The sequence below is a fragment of the Apostichopus japonicus genome, chromosome 2 (genome assembly GCF_037975245.1).
Source record: "Apostichopus japonicus isolate 1M-3 chromosome 2, ASM3797524v1, whole genome shotgun sequence".
Taxonomy (NCBI): domain Eukaryota; kingdom Metazoa; phylum Echinodermata; class Holothuroidea; order Aspidochirotida; family Stichopodidae; genus Apostichopus; species Apostichopus japonicus.
The window spans coordinates 2,286,596-2,310,017 of NC_092562.1; the positions used below are offsets into that span (position 1 = coordinate 2,286,596).

General features: G+C 36.5%; 1 protein-coding gene across 1 annotated transcript; it reads right to left on the reverse strand.

The window, feature by feature from the left end:
• Positions 1–521: 521 nt before the first annotated feature.
• On the reverse strand, positions 522–21,766 carry LOC139973855 (E3 ubiquitin-protein ligase HECTD3-like). Its single transcript, XM_071980732.1, has 20 exons — positions 21,032–21,766; positions 20,007–20,179; positions 18,875–19,103; positions 17,894–18,009; positions 17,049–17,162; positions 16,700–16,782; positions 15,053–15,155; positions 14,297–14,359; positions 13,129–13,290; positions 12,647–12,752; positions 9,413–9,530; positions 8,891–8,994; positions 8,237–8,359; positions 7,431–7,520; positions 6,659–6,865; positions 4,888–5,017; positions 4,275–4,349; positions 2,959–3,037; positions 2,113–2,181; positions 522–1,544 (listed from the first exon to the last, which is right to left on the reverse strand). The coding sequence occupies exons 1-20, from the start codon at positions 21,350–21,352 to the stop codon at positions 1,460–1,462; spliced, it is 2,550 nt and encodes an 849-aa protein (XP_071836833.1). The 5' UTR covers positions 21,353–21,766; the 3' UTR covers positions 522–1,459.
• Positions 21,767–23,422: the final 1,656 nt, after the last annotated feature.

Consider the following 23,422-nt stretch of genomic DNA (forward strand, 5'->3'; position numbering starts at 1 on the left):
GACACTGATAATTATGATCTTTAATGAAAAGTTAAAAAAATGTCAAAACCCTGACTCCCAACTTCAAGATTTGAAATCATAGTGCTCAGATGTAGCAACTGAAAAATGTTATATATGCTGTACGTGAAGTATATTTATTCTCGTTTACCGTTAACAGAATACATTGATTTTTTTCCTGTCTCATACTATATGACCAACTAACCAACTGTGTGTAATAACTAGTGGACACTCCAGGAAAGATACATATTACAGGTATTAGGATAACTGTTCAGAAGTAACTGGTAGTGACTTCTCCAAGTTTTTAGAATCTATTTTACATTACGATTTCATTTTTGCAAACTGTGTTTACTCTTTAACATTGTGAAACTGGTCGCTGTATTATCATCTAAGGAAGGTGCAAGCGTCAATGCATGGTTGAAGTTTACAACAAGATCAACTTATATATGGAACATTGCACATTATACCTCGTTTACTGTGAAACAGGTTATGTGAAGAAGCTGTTAGTAACATATGACTTACAGCCTTATCACGTAATGCTGACAATGCAAGTCATGTGACACTAATTTCTATCAGGCCATCACTAATTGTCTACAGAGAAGGGGCATCTCTCCTAAAAGACAAAGGGATCACTGGCCCTCCAATGATTAAAACTGGGGGCAAGAGTATGGTGTTGCTCATCCCCCCACCTGCCCCCCACCCCACCACCACCCCATCCACAGCAACCACTGCTCAGAGATGCATTAACAAAACAATAAATACAATAGTTTAATAGTTCTGTTTTCAAATTATCTAAAGCAGTACATAATTAAAACAACTTCATGGAATAAATTGTTTACAAACACCTTGTTCAAAACGTGCCCCTTTTATTGAGTTACTCTATTATTACATCATTGTAATATATGACACTATAATGAATACAAATAAAACTTGTTTCTTAAAAACATTACCAAGCACTTCTGATTCAGTGCATTTTGCATTCATGGAGGGCCTGGTATGGGTAAGTTTGGCCCCATACAATCCTAGAATTGGATTAACATCCTTGCTACAAGTGTGGGTAACCATAAAGATGGTGTTGAAACCCCACATGACCTTCCTCCTAAGGCAGGGGTAATACCATTACACATCAGGCCTTGATAATAACATTTGCTCCAGCTATAATTAAAGCAAACTCCACATCGAGACATATTTATTACCAGTAATTGTTACAAAAGAAGACCAATTCAATAACAATAATGGTTCAAAAGAATTACAAATTCATTGCCAATGGTTCCATCATAAACGAACATCTCTTTTTTTAATTCCCTCTTGTTGTTACATGACACTCTGCTTCAGTGAAACTGGCTTGCTTCGTTGCTTAATATTTGATGTGAGGTTCTTGCAAAGATTGATGGAAATGTTCTGGTCGGGTAGTCATTCTTTTTTCTTGAGTAAAAACAAACCAGCCGATTCAGGATGCACCTCATTCGTCCCAAGGACTCATATCTGCATCAATAGCTACGCAGTTATAGGCGGCATATCGAAGTTTCTCCTCTGCGATTTTCACACTGCGGGATTTGAAAAGGATTAAACGTTTCAAACCGTAAGTCATGAATTGAGCGAGAGGATATCGAATTTGGTAAGAGTAAATAATAATTTCTAAGGGGATGAAATTTACAGTGAGATGGATTAATCGTGATCATTATATAATGCATGAATACCACAGGTGTTACTGTGATGTTGGAAAAATATCAGAAATCATACTTTTTCTGTTGTAGTAATTCAAATCTTTCTTTCATAACGTTTTTTTGTTTTGTTTTTTTTGTACATCAGATGGGCAGTCAGATTTAGAAGTTAACAGAGTGCCTATACTTCTTGGAAGGATGCATGCCAGGGGTGAGATGGGTGCAAATCAGGGGTAAGCTGGGAAGGTCCTAAACCCTGATTACATAGTGGTCTAGTTTATATCATGAACCTACCGTTAATATTTCGTTTTCATTATTTTCGGCCTGGCAATGAAAAACTAGTCGAAGAATTGGGTTGGATTGGAACTATGTGGCGATACTACAGTGCCAAGGAAACACAAATATTAATTTAAACAAGGAATGGTCAGAGGTCATTCCAGAAAGTACTTACTCTGAGTAGCTTGGGAGGAAAAGAGTATTGGTGCAAGTCGAAGATTCTGGCAAAATGTCTGTCTTGCCTCTGAGAATGAAACGAAATAAAATGGCACAATGAGAGCAAATTTAATAACAAATACAAATATGCAATGAATATGCAAATAAGATAATTTTAGTAGCCTTAAAAGGACTTATCCAGCAGATGTATACTGGGATGTTCAGGTGTTTACAAGTCTCCAATGAATATGGAAATCAATCCCGACTTTACAATTTAAGATTTCTTCCCAAAGTTGGACAGAATATGTCTGAATTTCACAATCTCATCATAAGTAATTCTCTAACTTGGTCAAGCTGTTGATACAACCAAACCTAATAAAGTCATCAATCAAGACTTACAGACATTTTCTAGAACTGTTCTATTCTTCCTATTAAACTCTTCCACAGCAAGCTTCAAAGTGTTTAACTGTTTTGTCTATCTTGAAATACATGACTTTGCAAGATTCTTTACCATCTGTCCGATCATAGCATGACCAACCTAATATCCACAAAAATCATGTTCATTTATCATTTTGGATAAGGAGCTTATCGGTAACATTGTCTCCCAGAATTTTAAGAGTACAACATTGACCTTCAGATAAGACTTGTTTTGGTTAAAGGTATAGGATACGCATTACAACCAAATATAGTTGAAAACACTTAGAGAATCCTGGAAAGAATCATGGACTTGGACAAAGACTGCTTCTAACATTGTGTCAGGAGGTTTAAAATCCAGTCTCTGATTGGCTAAAGCCGTATCGACTGAAACCTATCAAGGGTGTTTTTTTTTCTTCCGAGAATGGAAAGATTTCAACAATAATCTTACTCTTTATCGGCACAGATGTACAGGGGTGTCGGTAGACGTCTTCTACCGGTGACAAACCTCAGAAACCTACTCCTATCCTCTGGAAAATCAAATTAAAAGATGAATAGGTTTTGCATATTTCTGCTTAGCATTATATTATATTAAATAGGCAACGGTCATTGAACTATTGGCTATTCACACATTTAAAGTATGTCAGCATGTTACAAAAATTTTTTTGCTCCATTTAAATTCTGAAGTTTCCCACACAGCTCTAAACTTATTCCAAGACTTTTTGAAGAGTTAAAAAACAAATATTTGACAAGAGGACATTCTCGTCAATTTGCTTTAAAATATGATTGTACATGATATAGTGGCAGTTGATGTGTAGACTATAAAGTAATACATGTTGCAAGTTGAAAACTCCATTCAAAATCATCTTTCTCAATCTTCATAGACTTAATTGCATAAAGATGACTCTATTTTACCACATAAATTTGCCATAATGACAACTGGCAGTAATCTGTGATGTTATCACAATAAATTTTACAAACATTGTTTTACAAGCATTGTCAAACATTTACAAACATGTACATACATTTACAGACATTTTACAAACATTGGCAAATTTTACAAACATTGTTTTACAAGCATTGGCTAACATTTACAAACATTTTACAAACATTGGCAAATTTTACAAACATTGGCAAATTTTACAAACATTGTTTTACAAGCATTGGCTAACATTTACAAACATTTTACAAACATTGGCAAATTTTACAAACATTGTTGTGAAGTTTTCATTTAATGTGTGATACATTTGCTTTAATAGCTGACATACGAATGTATCTCAAGAACAAACAATTCGTCAATAAATACTTTTTTTTATATTTATGAAGTATTTTATTGTGAATGGATGCTCTCTAACCATTCATGATACTTCAAAGAGAATTTATACCTTAAATTTAATACATGCCACCAGGATACAAACTGTCACATTTTGATGTTCTATATTTAGTTTTAGTTATACAGTCAATTTTTTAACACAAAATTATCCAATTCAGATATCACAAAGAGGAACAATAGGCTGAATATCGGTAAAAGAAACTACAGGCTAGAGCTAATTTACTTTTTTGTTTTTAAAGCACATTTGGCTATGATAACAATGAATTGTTAGCTCCCACATAATTTAATATAATACCTTCTGATAGACAGGACTGTATAACAACTTCAACTCTAGAAAGGTGAGTTTATTTGGCAGTATGAATTGTAAAGTTGTCAGGGTAGCAGGTACATCGAATATGGCCATGCATGTAGCTGATATAAATGAAAAGTCTCACCGTTGGTAAAATTACCGAGGGCTTCCCAAAACATCTTGACTCTGGTACTGGACTGTTCTAGATCTTCTAAAATAGCTACAGAAAAATAACCAAGAAAGAAGAAATATTTTTTTAATTTTGTGTAATATTGCAAATCGTGCTTGTCATTCAACTTGTAAATAATTCTTTTGCAATAAACTGAGTGGTTAATGGGTTGTACAGCATAGTACAGTAGATTGCTTAAATAATGGGTTGGAATCAATCGATTAACTAAGGTGAATTTTACCATTGCAAATAATTATTCAAACTGATTCAACCCACTTTATTCCCTTATTAAAAGGAGTAACATCAAAGAACACAGAATACCCAAACAGAGAAGTGACAATGGAAAATGTAAACGTACAAGCGTGTTTGCATCATTCTGCAGTAATAAATTACCATAGTTACAAGCTTTCTGGATAAAAATGGAGGTCTTGACAAGACAGTGTTCACTTCCTTTGACAGTGAACTTGAGGAAAGTGGCATCAACTAACAACCAGAAGGTAATCGTTACCTATAATGAAGTATAAAAGAAACTGACTCTCTGGACAGACGACATCTTTCGAAAAAAAAAACAAAAAAAAAACAGACTTACTTGTCTTCAGTAAAGCTTCCACACTGACGTCAGGATCGCCACAGATTTTGGTCTCTAACTCCTGCCAGGTCAAGAGGTCAAGAACAGCCTGTGGCACGACCTTGAGCAGTCCTTTCCTCAAGGCTTCGATCTGCACAGATGAGAGAGAATCAACTAGAATATTAAACTGAATGCAGATGGTACCTATAGCTGTCGGCTGACGAGTGGAATATTTCATATACGTTAAGTGTCGTGTCACACAAACAACTTTGTGCTAACATAATGTTTTCTTCACGATTTCAATCCGTCCCACGGACATTCTGCAGAGTGACTAATCTCGATATTACAGACATTCTCACAGAATACGATTATCGATGGTGACAAGATCCTTCCTGGGAAAAACTCAACAATTATGACATTCATTAATCGTGGGTAAATATTTGCCAACTACACGTCTCAGGGATGTAAGTGCAGCCAAAAAAAAAAAATCCGGAAAACTATTCGGAGAAACCGGGGGAATGCCGTTCTAACACATCCTACTCCTAGCTCTGAATACTTACGCACTATCGTTATGTTAGGCTAGCTCAAAAGTATTAGCGCTAACACATCCTACCACTAGTTCTGACTACTTACACACTATCGTTATGTTAGGCTAGCTCCAATGATGTACAGTGCAATGCGATGTGTAACAGGAAATGGTATTTTGGTTGATCGGTGAGTGAAAATTGAAGTTAGCTTGCTGCAACGGGCCAGGCATTTTTGCCGCGTTGTGTCTTTGATATTTGTACAATTTTGTGGAACTTTATTGGAATTAAAAAAAAAACGGATTTCCGTAAAAATACGGAAGACTTACATCCCTCAAAAAAAAACCCGGATTTCCATAAAAATACGGAAGACTTATCATCCCTGACGTCTTATATCAAATGTAGCGGTTTTCCAACTATAGATCCTTCATGAACCTACGGGTGGAATTTCATATTTTTTTTCAAAGTGAGGATCACACTTGAGATTGGATATGCTCGTAAACTAGACTATTACAACAGAAGTAGCTTCTGTCCCAAAGGCTATAAAATCAGTTTCAGTTAATTTAAATTCTAAAATGTTTTTGGAAGAGACAATATATACAAATCATATCAAGAAACGAAAGAACAAGTGAAAAGACATTATGAATGAAAGAAAATTAAGTTCATATGTACAGATGGGAAAGTAAAACAAAACAATATTTAATCAACCAGGTACGAAAGTATGTTTAACATCTGAAACTTTCACTATTTCTCTCAGTGTTGATGTTTTCAGATGTACATGACGAGAATAAGTCCATTAACCAAAGGTTGCATTTTTCAGCTCTCTTGACCTCAACTTACTGAAACTTTATCTCTCCTGCAAACAGACTGGTGAGTTTGGAAGAGTTGTTCACACCTTGCCATGTCTGCCTTGATCCGATATTGATTTGGCTACTAGCTGTGTGAAGAGTTGCATAATAGACGAATAGGCATCTCAACTAAGATGCGAAAAGATGGGACTGATCATTCAGCTAACCAACTGGGAAATATCTGCCATTCAGTACAAACGGCAGATTTTTGGATGCAACCTATAGCCAATGGACACTTTCGCGGCATGTCCAACACATATATATCACCTTTACCAAATGAAACACCTTATATTTTTCCTTGTCCAAAGGTGGGCCACCCATGTTATAACCATTAAGCATAAAAATCTAACATAAACAGGCCAAATAACAATATAAAAAACAGATCAACAAATCATTTCTTGCTAATGTCTTTCTTAATACCTGTTTCTTGCTTTCACTCATTCTTGTAGTTTCCACCATCTTACAATATTCGATTCTCTCATCAAAGTTCACTTCCACCGGCGCTCCAGTTTCTACCAGTTCGACCAGACTGTCACCGCTGAGGGCCGTCACGTAGGTCAGTTGTCCGGCAAAATTGGCCTGAAAGGTCTCTTCGTCCACAACGCGAAGGTTGTTCACCAGCTTCACCTGATGACCAAAACAAAATGAAACTATTTTCATTAAACAAGCATTAATACACTGAATCGATTCAGGCATCTTTAACGAGATGAAATTGATTCAACAAATCTGAACATAAGAAAAGGATTATTGTAGATCATTTTAGCTGATTTCAATAGCCCATCAAAATGTTTCCTAACAAATTTAGTAAACAAACGAATAAATGGCAAATACATATTTTATTTGTAATGTTCAGAATATAGATAATCATCAAATATGGCTAATATACATTTCATAGGTTTGCAACGTTTATAGGTTAACATAGAAGTAACATATCACAACATAAATGAAAGCCTCCTTCTCTTTTCTTGGAGGTGGGGGGGGGTGGGGAGCTGTAACTGTCAATTGTAAACCAAATTCAAAGTTTATATTGAAATGATAAAGAAGACTCTGAGGGTGGGAGGGGAGAGTAGGGAGGGGCAGGTATAGAGGAGGGGGTAATTGTAGGGAGGGTAGCAGAAACCTTCAGTCTATCACTACACAGCGAATTTAAACTTCACCATTCATCATCATGTTTGCAAAGATTTAAACCCACCGCTGTGGCATCCACAGATATAAAGTCTCTAGTCCAGGTGACTTTCTCTCCGACCAGTTGCTTCCATATAAACGGCGGCAGAGACAGAACCTGTGATGAGATATGATAAAAGTCTTCGATTGGAACAGAAATATAAAACTATGTATTTAATCAATTAGCAAAGATGCAGTATCTTCATATTTCATCATAATCTCTCTTCACCCGGGTGTATAAATGGGGAGATTTAATCATGAGCTAACTATAGTTGATTGTGCAGGATAATGACTGCGCCGTATGAGAAGTCCGCCAGGGCATCTGTGGATAAGGCACGCTGCATTACCCCTGAAGGGACAGCTTGACTTGTGCACACACAGGTGTGCGGTATGACAAATAAAGTCATGTGAGAAGGTCTTGATACAGGACTAACTACTGTTTTCAGATTTCTTACATTTTTTTTTTTTTGTGTGCATATCTTCCCATATTTCTTACATTTTTATATCCATACACATTTTTTTATATATCTTTACATATTTTGATAAATTTCTTACTCATATTTATGACGGAGCAGGAGGAAAGTTCTAACTTTAGATGTGTAATATTTCTATACATTGGCTGAATAAAAAAATTAATGGAAATTGATTGATTGATTGATATATATATATATATGCTATATATCAATCAATCAATTAATATCCATTCATATTTTTAGTCACAGGTTCAATCAATCCATGAACCGTGACAGTTCAAAGTTTGAGCTTTGACCCAAACTGGAAATACCTCATACCCAATCGGAATTGTTAATCATGATATTTAGGAAGAAAGCTTACCAAATGCTCCTTGCCCCGGAGACAACCTCCCATTAGCTGGCCGATCCATTCAAACTTCACAAACTGCTGACACAGTGGATTGGGCACGTAGACGTCACGGTTCACGTTAGTGTCTCTGTTACTCTGGGAGATGAGATGTATCGACAACATATGATAATCAGAAGACATATAATCACATAGTCCACACTCAGATAAAGAGTGATACTATAAACATGGTACTTCTCTGCATTACTTCATAAGGTCTGATTAAATAATAATTATTATAATCGGTATCTTTTCACTTTATATACATCACAGGTCTCATCTGGAAGAAACTTTAGAATTATAACTAAACTGACAATTTCAAACTACACAAATGTAAGTTAGTAAATTAGTGTGAAGTCTTGCATGGAGTTTTCTTGCTGCTTATTTCTGTTAAACTTTCCATCATTCAAATTTGGATTTTGCTCTTAGTTTATTCGTGTCAGAGTGCACGTCTATCGACGTGATTCTTGAAGATAATGTCTACATTTTGACTTTCCTCGAATAATGAAGCACACTTCTGGTGAGAACGTATGCAATGGAATCGGTAACTTTCACAAGTATAAAATGTTCTTACAAGGGCAGAGATCAAAACTAGGATTCATCTAAAAGTTATTGGAAAATCATAAATACCTGGTTAGGAGATCTGACGAAGAATGGAAGAGGTATCAGAACATCTCCTTCTGTGGGACACAACTCCTCGGCCATGTCCGCTAAACTGTCTCGAAAGCCACCACCTGTGGGTGATGATTATTCATGGAAAGGATTTCGAATTAACGCAATGATCTCGAAAAATTAACAGATGGGAAAAGAAAAAGTCCTGCCTGGCAAATAATATAGTATACCATGATGACAACTTATTATGAATCTACCATGTTGCCTAGCTCACACTACAATGTGTAGCCTTGTTTTTTGGGCAGAAAGTTTCATTTTTTTTTCCAGGTATAAACCCAAGTGGGGGCTAACCAGGGTTGATCTCATAATGATGTACCCATGGTAACCGTGAGTGAAAAATTTGTGATGAAATATATACCCATCTATATGCTTTTTGTCAATTCCACTATCAAACATACAGTATGTCAAAGAGAGGATGAAATAGAAGGAAAGAAAAAGAGAAAAAACTGTGGCTTAATGATCGGCAAAGAGATAATTTACCTTGATCAATGATTCCTTCTGATAGAAACTTGCACTCCCACCATTGGTCAAACTGTTTAGGCCATCTGAAGTCCAGCTGTTTAGCATATTTTTCCTTTGGCTGGAGACCATCATAGACCTGTAGTATAAAGGATATATATGTATCTGTTGGACTGGTAGTGCGAGCTAGCGCAGTAGAATGAGTATGCAGAACAGATAGAATTCCCACTAGATATGAATACTAATACCAGGCACTAGACGTGAGTATGAGTGTGCACTACCTTGCTCTATCATCCTATGTTAAACAGATCTCCAAACTGCCCTGACTACGAGTACAAGAACAACTCCACGAGGGGGAGACTGTCAGTACAGAAAGCTATGCAAGATCGACACACTACAATTAGAGTCTGTGCCGTGACTTACAACTACTATCAATCATTTGTATAAAGCAAACAAGAAAGAGAAAATCTTCATACCAATTTCTATTCCAAACAATTCGAACGAGAGAAGAAGTCTTCGTAAGTTTATGGCAACATTGGACTAATAAAACTACTTGATGAACACTGTACCGAACCAACAGAAATATAACAGGAGCGCTTAGTAGCAGAATAATGCTCGATTGCTCGGTTTATTATATGGTATGGTATGGCAGAGCACAGCATATTAATAGTGTAGCCATAGTACAGCATAGTATAGTACAGGATAGCACAGTATAACCTGGTTAAAACACTGGCTAAAACAGGACTTTGACCCTACTCTTCACAACACTGACTATAGTCAGTGTTGTGAAGAGTAGGGTCATAGAACACTATTACTACCCTATTACCCTACTCTTCAAAACACTGACTTGAACACTAATATGACCCTACTCTTCAAAACACTGATTAAAACATCACCATTATCCTAATCTTCAAAACACTGACTAAAACACTCCTACTACCCTACTCTTCAAAACACTGACTGGAGATGACTAATTGCCTTCAGATCTGCTTTCCTTTACCTGTGTGAAGATAGTGTTCTTTCCTGTGGGATCTTTGTTCGGTTCTTACCTGTGTGAAGATAGTGTTCTTTCCTGTGGGAACATTGTTCGGTTCTTACCTGTGTGAAGATTGTGTTCTTTCCTGTGGGATCTTTGTTCGGTTCTTACCTGTGTGAAGATAGCGTTCTTTCCTGTGGGATCTTTGTTCGGTTCTTACCTGTGTGAAGATAGTGTTCTTTCCTGTGGGATCTTTGTTCGGTTCTTACCTGTGTGAAGATACTGTTCTTTCCTGTGGGATCTTTGTTCGGTTCTTACCTGTGTGAAGATACTGTTCTTTCCTGTGGGATCTTTGTTTGGTTCTTACCTGTGTGAAGATAGCGTTCTTTCCTGTGGGAACATTGTTCGGTTCTTACCTGTGTGAAGATAGTGTTCTTTCCTGTGGGATCTTTGTTCGGTTCTTACCTGTGTGAAGATTGTGTTCTTTCCTGTGGGATCTTTGTTCGGTTCTTACCTGTGTGAAGATACTGTTCTTTCCTGTGGGATCTTTGTTCGGTTCTTACCTGTGTGAAGATAGCGTTCTTTCCTGTGGGATCTTTGTTCGGTTCTTACCTGTGTGAAGATAGCCTTCTTTCCTGTGGGATCTTTGTTCGGTTCTTACCTGTGTGAAGATTGTGTTCTTTCCTGTGGGATCTTTGTTCGGTTCTTACCTGTGTGAAGATAGTGTTCTTTCCTGTGGGATCTTTGTTCGGTTCTTACCTGTGTGAAGATAGTGTTCTTTCCTGTGGGATCTTTGTTCGGTTCTTACCTGTGTGAAGATACTGTTCTTTCCTGTGGGATCTTTGTTCGGTTCTTACCTGTGTGAAGATAGCGTTCTTTCCTGTGGGATCTTTGTTCGGTTCTTACCTGTGTGAAGATAGTGTTCTTTCCTGTGGGATCTTTGTTCGGTTCTTACCTGTGTGAAGATAGCGTTCTTTCCTGTGGGATCTTTGTTCGGTTCTTACCTGTGTGAAGATTGTGTTCTTTCCTGTGGGATCTTTGTTCGGTTCTTACCTGTGTGAAGATACTGTTCTTTCCTGTTGGATCTTTGTTCGGTTCTTACCTGTGTGAAGATACTGTTCTTTCCTGTGGGATCTTTGTTCGGTTCTTACCTGTGTGAAGATTGTGTTCTTTCCTGTGGGATCTTTGTTCGGTTCTTACCTGTGTGAAGATACTGTTCTTTCCTGTGGGATCTTTGTTCGGTTCTTACCTGTGTGAAGATAGTGTTCTTTCCTGTGGGATCTTTGTTCGGTTCTTACCTGTGTGAAGATAGCGTTCTTTCCTGTGGGATCTTTGTTCGGTTCTTACCTGTGTGAAGATAGCGTTCTTTCCTGTGGGATCTTTGTTCGGTTCTTACCTGTGTGAAGATAGTGTTCTTTCCTGTGGGATCTTTGTTCGGTTCTTACCTGTGTGAAGATACTGTTCTTTCCTGTGGGATCTTTGTTCGGTTCTTACCTGTGTGAAGATAGTGTTCTTTCCTGTGGGAACATTGTTCGGTTCTTACCTGTGTGAAGATACTGTTCCTCCCCTTTGGGATCTTTGTTCGGTTCTTACCTGTGTGAAGATAGTGTTCTTTCCTGTGGGATCTTTGTTCGGTTCTTACCTGTGTGAAGATTGTGTTCTTTCCTGTGGGATCTTTGTTCGGTTCTTACCTGTGTGAAGATACTGTTCTTTCCTGTGGGATCTTTGTTCGGTTCTTACCTGTGTGAAGATAGTGTTCTTTCCTGTGGGATCTTTGTTCGGTTTTTACCTGTGTGAAGATAGTGTTCTTTCCTGTGGGATCTTTGTTCGGTTCTTACCTGTGTGAAGATAGCGTTCTTTCCTGTGGGATCTTTGTTCGGTTCTTACCTGTGTGAAGATAGTGTTCTTTCCTGTGGGATCTTTGTTCGGTTCTTACCTGTGTGAAGATAGTGTTCTTTCCTGTGGGATCTTTGTTCGGTTCTTACCTGTGTGAAGATAGTGTTCTTTCCTGTGGGATCTTTGTTCGGTTCTTACCTGTGTGAAGATAGCGTTCTTTCCTGTGGGATCTTTGTTCGGTTCTTACCTGTGTGAAGATTGTGTTCTTTCCTGTGGGATCTTTGTTCGGTTCTTACCTGTGTGAAGATAGTGTTCTTTCCTGTGGGATCTTTGTTCGGTTCTTACCTGTGTGAAGATTGTGTTCTTTCCTGTGGGATCTTTGTTCGGTTCTTACCTGTGTGAAGATAGTGTTCTTTCCTGTGGGAACATTGTTCGGTTCTTACCTGTGTGAAGATAGTGTTCTTTCCTGTGGGATCTTTATTGGGTTCTTGTCTATGTTCTGATGCAGCTCTTCTATTGATAAATAACTTTGGTAAATGGTCTGGTTTCCTATGAAAGCAAGGGAGTGAAAACAATCACCTACAATATGAACAAGACCCAGTTTAATAGTTATTGATTTTGCTAATTTCATATGATACCTCACAATTTGTCCTTGACAAGGAAAGCTGCTACAACCTGTACCTGTTATCACAGGTAAAACACAAGAAAAAACACACATAAACACACAACTGTCAATTTTGGAATCGATTTCAAACATAAAAAGGCAAGTTTTCACATGCATTCATCTATCAATCGGAAAATAATGTATCTATTTCAGTATTGCAAAATGCTATGACTTTTTTACTTTCTAATCTTGAAATCTTTCAGAACAACTGCACAAGATATAAAGCATAAAACCCAGGCTTTTTGAAAATGTCCGGCTTACCCTGCCTCCGACTGGGTCAAGAAATGCTGGATCAGGCTAATTCTCTTCTTGGATAGTGGAAGAAACTGCCGTACCATATCGAGACAAGATCGGAAGGAGCCGAGGGAATACTCCCAGACTGGAACTATAAAATGGATCACACTGTCCAGGAGTTTAGAAAATCTATAATTAAAAATAATTAAAACAAATTTTAAGCAAGATTTGAGGATGTGTATATGGTGTCATAGAGGTGTAAAACCAGGGTACCAATAATATGAGATAGACCCCCCGCTTTAGTTAAAAGTTTCATCTCAGTCAGTAAATATGACAGAATTTTCATTATTTTGCAAACTATAAATTCAGTATTTGGACACCTGGTACGGTGTCATACTTGGCATGTACTGACATTGTAATGACATTACTGACTCCCTTCTTTGCTGTGAGCAAAGTTGGGAAGAAATTTTGCATGAAATTATGACACTGTTGATCTAGCATGCCTCAACCGATTTTGAAAAAACAAATTGTGACTGACCTTCTTATGACTAAAATAGTCATAGGGTTATATTTGTTTGCACACAAATAATGTCTGAATTTTGTTTAAGAATATATGCGCTTTTCAATTTCTTCTTTATCAAATTTTCATGCTTTACCTGAAATTTCCGTACATTAATACAAATCTGTGATATTATTTAAAAGCTCAATGCATCTGTCTTTCAGGCATATTACCATGTGACTTATGAAAGATTCCGTGTTATGGAGCGGTAAAGCCCCCACACAGATTGATGTATTTGACCACGGTATACCTGTGGTTTGAAGACAAACATGCATCTACAGACTAAAACATAATGCCTTTAACCTTTGTGTTGTAAACTACCATTAGCTACTACGGTGAATCTGATACAGATAAGCGGAACATGGCAATATCAATAATTACAAATATTAAAAAAATAGAAACTGCTCACCCCAGATGAATCAAAGATAATCAACAGAAAACACAGCCAACGGTAAAATTATAGATTTTCTCACATCTAAGCAAGATTACTGAATACTAACAGTTCTAATTAAGTGCATTCTTTGTTTCCCGGCTGGCGGGGGATTGTAAGTTGCAAAACCTCAAAAGTCGTGGTTTTTCAAACAGAAGCATATTGCACAGAAACATATTCCCAGACAAAGCTTTTCCATACACTACCTTAGCAACACAAGAGCTCTGTGGTATAGTTGATCCTGATTAAAGGCTTCCAGTCTGGGATACCTGAAGGAAATATCAGAAATAAAGATTAGACGGTGAAAACAGTTAATGACTAATTAAAGCTGTGCTTTGTTCTTGTAATTAACAAAAGTGTTCGACTATTGGTCGGCATAGCACTGATGTAGTACATGGCAGCTAGTGCTGATCCAATTCTGAAAGAATTACATTTGAATAATTACAAATCAGGACTTGCAAGCAGCTTAAAATAAAAATGAGAGATGGTTTTGAGATTTTTTCTGTGGTTTTTCAATAGTTTATTTCTTTGGAGTGGTTTGATCCCGATTAAAATCTTCCAGTCTGGAGAATCTGAAGGAAATGTGGTAACAATTAGAGCAAACTGTTTATGAAAAATTAATAGCTAGTGTCTTGTTTCTTGCAATTTACAAATGAGACTTTGCCAAGATGTAAATGATGTATCAACTTCTGAAGCAAATCGAATTACAAATACAACTTGCAGTGAGGTTAAAAAAAAAAATTTAAAACTTGGTCCAATATTTTTGGAAAGGATTTTTTTCCCTGTTATCTTTGGGAGCGGATATGAGGTCGGTTGAAAAGGTATTTTTGGTGTGAAATATGGCCAGGATTTCTCATTGCTGTCGCTAAATATTTATCCAGTCCACCTACGAAAGAGTATTCAGACCAAATCTTAAAACTTAGAGCATTATCAAACATGGCAATATTGTTTAACTCACTGACCTGACAAGTTCTTCCTTACAGAATGTATCTTTCAGTAGCCCAAGTTCTCTTTCTTTCAAAGATTTGATTTTAATACCGTGTATCCTGGTATCAACACCATCATCTGTAAATTAAAAATAAACTTCTCCAATTAATGGTCGTTATAAGGTCTTTTAATCAGCAATACTTACAAAACCAACAATTGGCTTTTAAATAAACAAACACAAAAATGTAAAACATATTTTATAATTAGATGCAAAATTTAAAAAAAAACCGGAAAATATGTATGATAATGCTAATGAAAACCATTATGGAAATTTTGTATGGCATATAAATTGCTGCATAAAATTACATTGACTTTTAAAAAAGTGATCAGGAGAAAACACAACCAGTAACAATGAAACATGTTAAAGTAAAAGAACATGTATGTATTTGTATGTATTTTAGATCCTCCTGCAAGCAGGAACTCGCGAAGAAGCCATCATTGGCTTATCAAAGCCGCAAGCTGACCAAAGTCAGTCTCTTACATTAAACGTCCATGATTATGAATTGTCAATTGTCAAGAACTCTGTAACTGGACAACATACATTAATCTTGTAGTGACTCAAACTCTGGACCTTATGATTGGAAGGCACCAGCGTCATCCACTGAGCTGGAACATGGACCAATGTGGAACATGGACATGAAACATGGACCAATGGAACATGGAACCAATTTAAAGGGGCTTTCACACACCTATATATACAGTATAGGTACTATATGGGTGAAGTTAACACGTTTGGTCACATTTCACCACTAAAATTACATATTAAAACATATCCTACCAGAGTCACACCCAGTCTATAGTAGTTGGTACTCATAACTGGCATGACTTGAAAGGTGGAATAATTGTATCTAGTCCAGGTTTTCCCTAACTTTATCTCCCCACGAACCCCCTGTGGATGTCAGAGTTGTCCATGAACCCCCAACTTTTCGAGACACGATCTGAGTCATTATTATACTATAATACTCCCAACAGTGCTTCGTAAAGGTCAAGATCATAGTGTAATATTGTTCTGTCATGCGTACACTAACTTCACCAACGTCATGCGGCCTGTGTCTGTTTCATAATTCAGTCATTTATCACATGCACGGTACGGTACTACTATGGCAACATATGCGTATGGAACGCAAAAAGAGTTTGTTGATAGGTACAACTTTTGTACATTACTAAATTATATGATATATCGGACTTTAACTAGTACAACACAAAATACTCTAGTTTTGATTTTCAGAAACATCTCATGCACCTCATGGGGGTTCTAGTCCATTGTCTGCCCATACTCCAAGCTAGGCCAGCCAACAGTATTCTTGGGACAATATCAGAATGCCAGGTACAGACACTGATACTGAACACTATTAAAGACTAACAGTACAATGTGTTAGGCAGATCACACAGTATTTTTTGTGTGAATTAATGTAATTAAGTAGACTTTGAGAAAAGCTGCACTAGAAGCAGGAACCGTTTTTATCGTGCGACTTTACAATGACGAAAAACATTTCTTAACATAGGCTTCATAATATAGAGCATATTTACTGTAATTAAACAAATGTCTAAACTTTGCATCAATCTCATGGCTACAATGTTTTTCTTTATTCATAGAGTAAAAAAGTCAAACCCATTTTTACCTTCACAGGATTTGATTTGAATTTCGATATAAGCATAAAACTTTTTCACATCTTCGAGAACACAGTAATCACCGGTAAATGACCTAGAAGTAAAGAGAAAACAGCATAACAAACTGAGTATCATTTTGATGACTTTATTCCTAGTCCCAGATATCACCAGTCACAGATATGACTAGTCAAAATAAAATAAAACTGTTAGTAAACTGCTTATCCACTAGAGAGCCTGTGTAATAGAATGTGTAAAAGTAAGTTGGCCTGACGTTATGACTAGACACAGATATGACTATTACAGATATATCCACAAATTCTGGTCTGTCAACAATTACTGGGTAAAACCTGGCAAACTTACTGCTCGATGTGGACATCATTCAGCTTCACCATGACATCCAATTCCCCGCCCATCACGATAACATGGATCGGCATGTAGTTGTCATCATGGCAGTCTACTCCAATGTAGAGTTTCCTGTTGAGATGGCAAGTAACATTGAGAAGTATTTATCAACATTTTGGTGCGTGGGAATTGTTAAGACTCTTTTTCTATTTCCTACTTTTATCTCTTAGGTACTTTGTATTAAAGACATCATAAATCATATAATATGTAATTAAGACATACGGTATGGCTTATATACAGCATAAAGGTATACAGTATAAATTTAAGCATACTGTGTGATATGTAACTGCAGTGGTACGCACTTGCAGTTTTTTTTGTGCAAAAGTTTCTCAAACACAAGTTTAAATCTACACAGAGTTGCAGGATCTGTCAAGAACAAAGTCACATACCACACCTATCAAAAGTGGTGAATAGTTACTAAACAAATTGGATCATACTTCTTAGACCACATATTAACTTTGAGAGATTAGTGTTAATTTGCAGGTTTAATCTATCCTTTAAAGTTGAGTGCCTCCATGTATTTGCTTGCAAATGGAATTTTTGTATTTATAAATGAGAAAGATCCTGCTTGCATCAAAATGTCAGATCCACTATTTAAACTGACCAAGTGGACATTTTTGGTTTTGAATAGAAGAGGCCCCTCAGGAGGTGAGGGGAGGGGGGTGGGGGTGGGGGTTGTGGGTAGAGTTGTCCATAAGAAAGACAATCTTCTTTGACAACAGTATCTGTAATGTTAGTTGAACAACGGATTTGATTTTAGAGACATTCGTTTCTCATTAACCAATTGATGGATTTCCACTTACTTTACAATGACACCTTTCCTCATGGTCAAACGGATCCAGTGTTGTCCCTGCCTCCCATCACTCTCCCAGTACGTGCTTGGGTCGCTGTCAGTGAGGCATGCTGCACTTTCTTCATCCTACAGCGAATAGGGATGCATAAAAGCAATAGTTTTGCAAAGAAATATCCCAGTGCTAATAATAGCTTAATATAGCTAAAATATTAAGAGATCTGTTTCTAGTTCGGAATGAACTTAAAAATAAAAAAACCCTGAAGTTATTATTGTGTATCCATGGAGGTAAGGCCACATGACTCACTATGACAAGTTTGTACTGCTGGACTGTAACTTAGCTTTGTATATTAGTGTAAGATTCAGTTCCTGTTGGAGTCTCAATGGAGCTTGGGAGGCCATTCTCTTTTTGTTCAAGATTGTTACAAATTTTACATCTTTTTGTCAAAATCTAACATTTCATCAATTGGCAATTTTCTGCATTTTGAGAGCTTTCATAAATTAGGCAAACATATCTTCTAAGTCAACATATTTAAGAAACTAAGTAACACATTAAATGTGAAGAAAGCAACAATTTCATGGAAAAAAAATTCTCAATTTTTTCACGACTAATGTAAGCACAGACCCACATTCCACTGACTAGGTTCACTTGAGTTTAGAGACCTGTGCAACATTTGATAGAAAAGCTACAACAGTAAGTTACGGCATAAATGTCTCTGTTCTCAAACTGAGTAACAAGCTGGATGTTATAGCCATGGTTATGTGAGGTGTTTATACAGTATCTCATATGAGAGTGTTGCAAGGCCACGGACGAGTAATGTAGGCCATATGTATTTAAGTTTTGTTCTACGCTACTGTGTAACGCAACAGGATAACAATATGTCCTATTGCTGGATGGATGGTGGATGATGCTTAACACATAATGGAAACAACGCCAAGCAACGCTTTTTAACCAGTGCCCGAAAATATATTTTCACAGAGGACAGGAACTTACCCAGCTGGATGAAACTGCCACTGCTTCCACGTACTGCTTAACGTTGCCTAGTTTCTCGTTCTCTTGTACCACGTGTTCGCTGAGAAATTTGACCATCTCTTCATCGCATTCGATATCCCAGTTTCCGGGGACTTCCCGTAGATCCTTAACAGCTTCATCATCGGTCGGCTGAATCTTTACTGGGTCACCTAAGGTCAAACTGTACTTCACTTCGATAACTTGGTCCCAACTTTTGAAGAAAGGAAGGATATATGATGGGTCATAAAGATAGGTCATCTGACACATTGCTCTGTGAATACTGTAGGTCACAAAGACCACAACCATCACTGGATTGTGCCATTAAAACCCCTTGTTCCTTTGCATAATTCCTAAATAGCATCTTTAATACCAGAACACCAGTTTGCGACACTTAATTCAGGGCTTTTCTTTTTTCTTTCTTCAACATCTGGGAACAATTTCTTTGCTCCACACTCTTCAAACTTTAATGTTACTTGAGACTTAGCTTAAAAATGAGTCCCCTGTTTATCTTTTTACACATACAACAGATCATACTGCTAAATACTGTTATTCTTCTTAGAAGTAAGCTGGGTCATGCACTTTTCCTGTAAAATATGTGTAAAGCATTATACGTCAATAGCTAATATTACTGTAGCTATGAGTGTTTGAACAGTACATCAATACTTTTTGGAGTGGCATTATGGGAGAAGGGAATTCAGTTCCTCTCAGATGCCCCCCCCCTACCCCTAATATTCCCAACTACAGGCAAGTCATCTTAATAGATGTTTGCACCAATTGCAAACAAGTAATATGCATTCAACAATGTACCACTAGTCTTTTGTCCCCTGGAAATTGTTCATAGTATGTATGCCTGAAAACTCTATTTATTGTTTCTTCAATTTAAACTATTTGAAATTTGAAATCCATTTGTCAGTTTGATATATCTGCTGATATCTGACATATATGCTATACTTTCATGATATTTTTAGTATATGAAATGGTATTGAAAATATTGATTAATTCACAAACTCAACCAGCTGCTTGAACTTTGTTGCAAGCTCCGACAGGGTTTTGGTAAATAAGAAAGACTCTACAGTATATATGTATTTAATATGCTCATGTCTGTTACAATTACCGATCTAAATGTTTCTGACTTCTGCCATACAAATATTCATGAGCTGGTGTTACTTTATCAGGAACTATGCGGTGAAATTTGGGGGGATCATCTGCACTCGTCCTGCTATCAAAAAGAATGATCCAGCCGTCCGTGGTAATCGTCTTATTAGGAAACAGTTTCTGCAGGAAAGTCTGAAAAATATATAGATAAATGAAATATGGGATTAAGTATTACCTGAAAACATTATAAAGAGGTGATAAGCCTCATAGCCCAGGATTGTTATTAGGCCATTCATTATAAGGATTGTCACTGTTTAACATCTCACCCAAAGTGGACTTGCTTGGTTATTGGATTTCTTCTAGTGTACGTGAAGAAGCATTGAATTAGAGGATCAAGTGTGGAGACCCTATGCAATTTGTATGCCATTTGGCAATTACAGTGAGTTCACTGGTCTTTATTCGAAAAAGACTTTCATTAAGGGCATTTAAGACTCGCCCCAAATCGCGTGCGGCCATCTGAAAAAGTTAACTTTCCGTTGCCTTCAAGTGAAGTTTTTATCTTGTTGCTATAAAATGCAGTCAGTACTTAATGAAATGTGATACCTTGTTATCTTTTATGTGGACCTGAGATGCCCATCGCTGTATGTAGACTGTGTTGTGGCTATTGACCAAAACTTCATGCATTGACAGTACACTAGTGTCTAATTATTGACGTTAGCAAGCTGTGTGTGTATTTTCTGGGATCGATGGTGGTGTCTAACACTTCTGTTACACCGAATGAAATGTTTCTTTGTGCGCGAGTCTTCAATGCCTTTAAGGTACAGAAGTATTGAAACAAGCAATAAGCTAAAATACTCCATTTGAGCAGCACCAAACGGCTACAACACTCCCCCAATCTGAATAACGTTAGTAGAGTAACAGGAATCTGCTCCCCTATATTCCCACACCCCCCACCTACCTTCTGACCCCATACAAATAAAAAATACAGAACAAAACCCAAACTCATCATCAAGTTTAATTACAACATATGTGTTTATAACTGACCTGTTTAATTTTCATCCACTGTCCAGCACTTGTGTAAACTTCTTCACCACTTCCTTCAATTACTGTATCTTTCGTAGAATGAAATGACCCTATAACATGTCTTGACTTCTTCCCACTCACTTCATGTTGGTTTATGTTAACAGGCTGTGAATAGACCACAATCTTCTCCCCGAGTTTTGTAACTTTGTACTGCAACTGTCCGGGTACGTAGCAAAATGCCTCGGGTAAGGGTAATGCAGCATGAAACTTTTGTATACATTCTTGTAAGCAGCGGATCTTTGCTAAAGTTACTCTACTTTGAGGGCAGACAGGTGAAATCATCTTGGCTGATGCTTAACGGCAAACTCTGCGATAAATATCATGTAACTATTCCTTCATTTAGTCAATAGTATTACTAAAACTTAGGTCTTAATTTGACTGGGCTTTCTCGACGGTAGGCTACAGAGCCTATAGCATTACACATTACAGACAAGCCTAACGTTATGACTTCGTTCAGTCCTGCAACTTAGTAATGTCTCCAAATTTCCTAGTCCTACACCATTGCTAGAGTCCATTTAACATAATAATTTCACGTATAACTAGATAGAGTACTTGACAAAAGTATTCATCATTAACAGAATTAAAGATTTTTTTTACCGAATTCCATTTGATACGTGTGCTACATCAAGCTCAAGGTGTTTACGGACAGAATGGCTTGACGGAATTGTGTATGTACAGCGATCTAGGAAAAGCTAGCTAAAATCACTTTGGGGAAAATCCCGTTAAACGTACAGTATCCCCACACGTCGTGTTATGGAACGCAAAACGTGACATTACGCTAAGAACACGCACTGGTGTGACAAATGAAACACTCTTACATACTTACACATACACGCTACTTTCTTTTATTGCCACAAGAATCACACCGTTATGCAGAAAGACAAAATATCACCTCTGGTGGTATTTCATTAACTTAGCTCGACTAGATTCGAACGATACAAAGAATGAATATTGACATATTTCACAACCTTTCACGGTAAAATTTGTTTCTTCATAACGCCTCATTGAATACTTTTGTAAAGCAATGACCTGCTCTACCACTAATAATAATTCGAAAAACTTCCTCATGAACTGATATTTTTTTCAGATAAAATAGTGAGTATCGTTTGTTATGAAAGATATTAAATTGTAATAGAAGTACATCTTACGATTAATCATTTATAAAAGTTGTTTTCTCTTTACCATGAATTAAATGTTCGAAAGTTACAATTAATCAGATAAATTATCATTATCATGTGTTATAAAAGATATTAAATGTTAGATTCTCATCAAACAAATGTTAGAAAGTAACAACACAGTTAAATAACCTAACTTTCAAAAGATAATACCAAAAAAATTTCATGATATTTTTTAAACACCATACTTAATCCGTGCTTGCTTTCTCTTGACTCACTTTATCATGTTTGTATAAAATACGCACATCGTCCAATCTGCCCAGAACACTTTCTGTTATCTGGGTGTGTTCATTCGAATGTATGATTTGAATTGTATTCGAATTTCGTTTCATTAGTGAACTTGAAAAAAAAAATAATGAATCAAATATCATTGTGAGGATAATATGTTACGTAGGATGTCAAATTATAATATAATTACATCTTAATTTAACTTATTTATACAAATTGTATTTGCTACCATTATATAAATGTTGGAAAGTAATAAGAAACTAAAATAACATAATTGCAAGAAAATAATACCACGTACATAGTTTCCAAATACTTCTCATCATTCTAAAACAATGTATTTACTCTATGTCTTTCTTACTCTGTTAGCTCAAATGTATCTCATTGTTTTGTTTATAACAAGCCCGTTCTCAAATCTGCCAATGTGCTCTCATATCTCGAAATCTTCTTATCTGTATCTTCTTTCGAATCATGATTTGAATTCCATTCGAATCTCGTTTCGTTAGCATTCAAATTAATAAACGCAATTCATTCAATAAATTATTAGTATCATTTGTGGTATGAAGTAAGTAAATATTAGATTCATATCTAACAGATGCTTGAAATTGTCAAACATAGTACTAAAAATGTATTTTACAACTTACATAATCTGTATTTGATTTTTGCTCACATTTATCAGTTTTGTATATTATAAGCTCAATCTGCAATATATGCCATACCGAAATCTTCTCACTTGAGCCTTCTTTCTAATGTACGATTTAATCTTCTAATAAAAAAACTTAAAGGATTACGAGTATAATTATGATAAATCATTTTGTAACTGTTTTTCCCCCCAATCATCAAGTTATTGTTCGAAAGATTCAACTGAGTTATTAAAGTCATACTTCGATGACAAATACATTTTAAACTGAAAAACAATATTAGCCTTTCTTTCTTGCTCCTTACGCTGTTG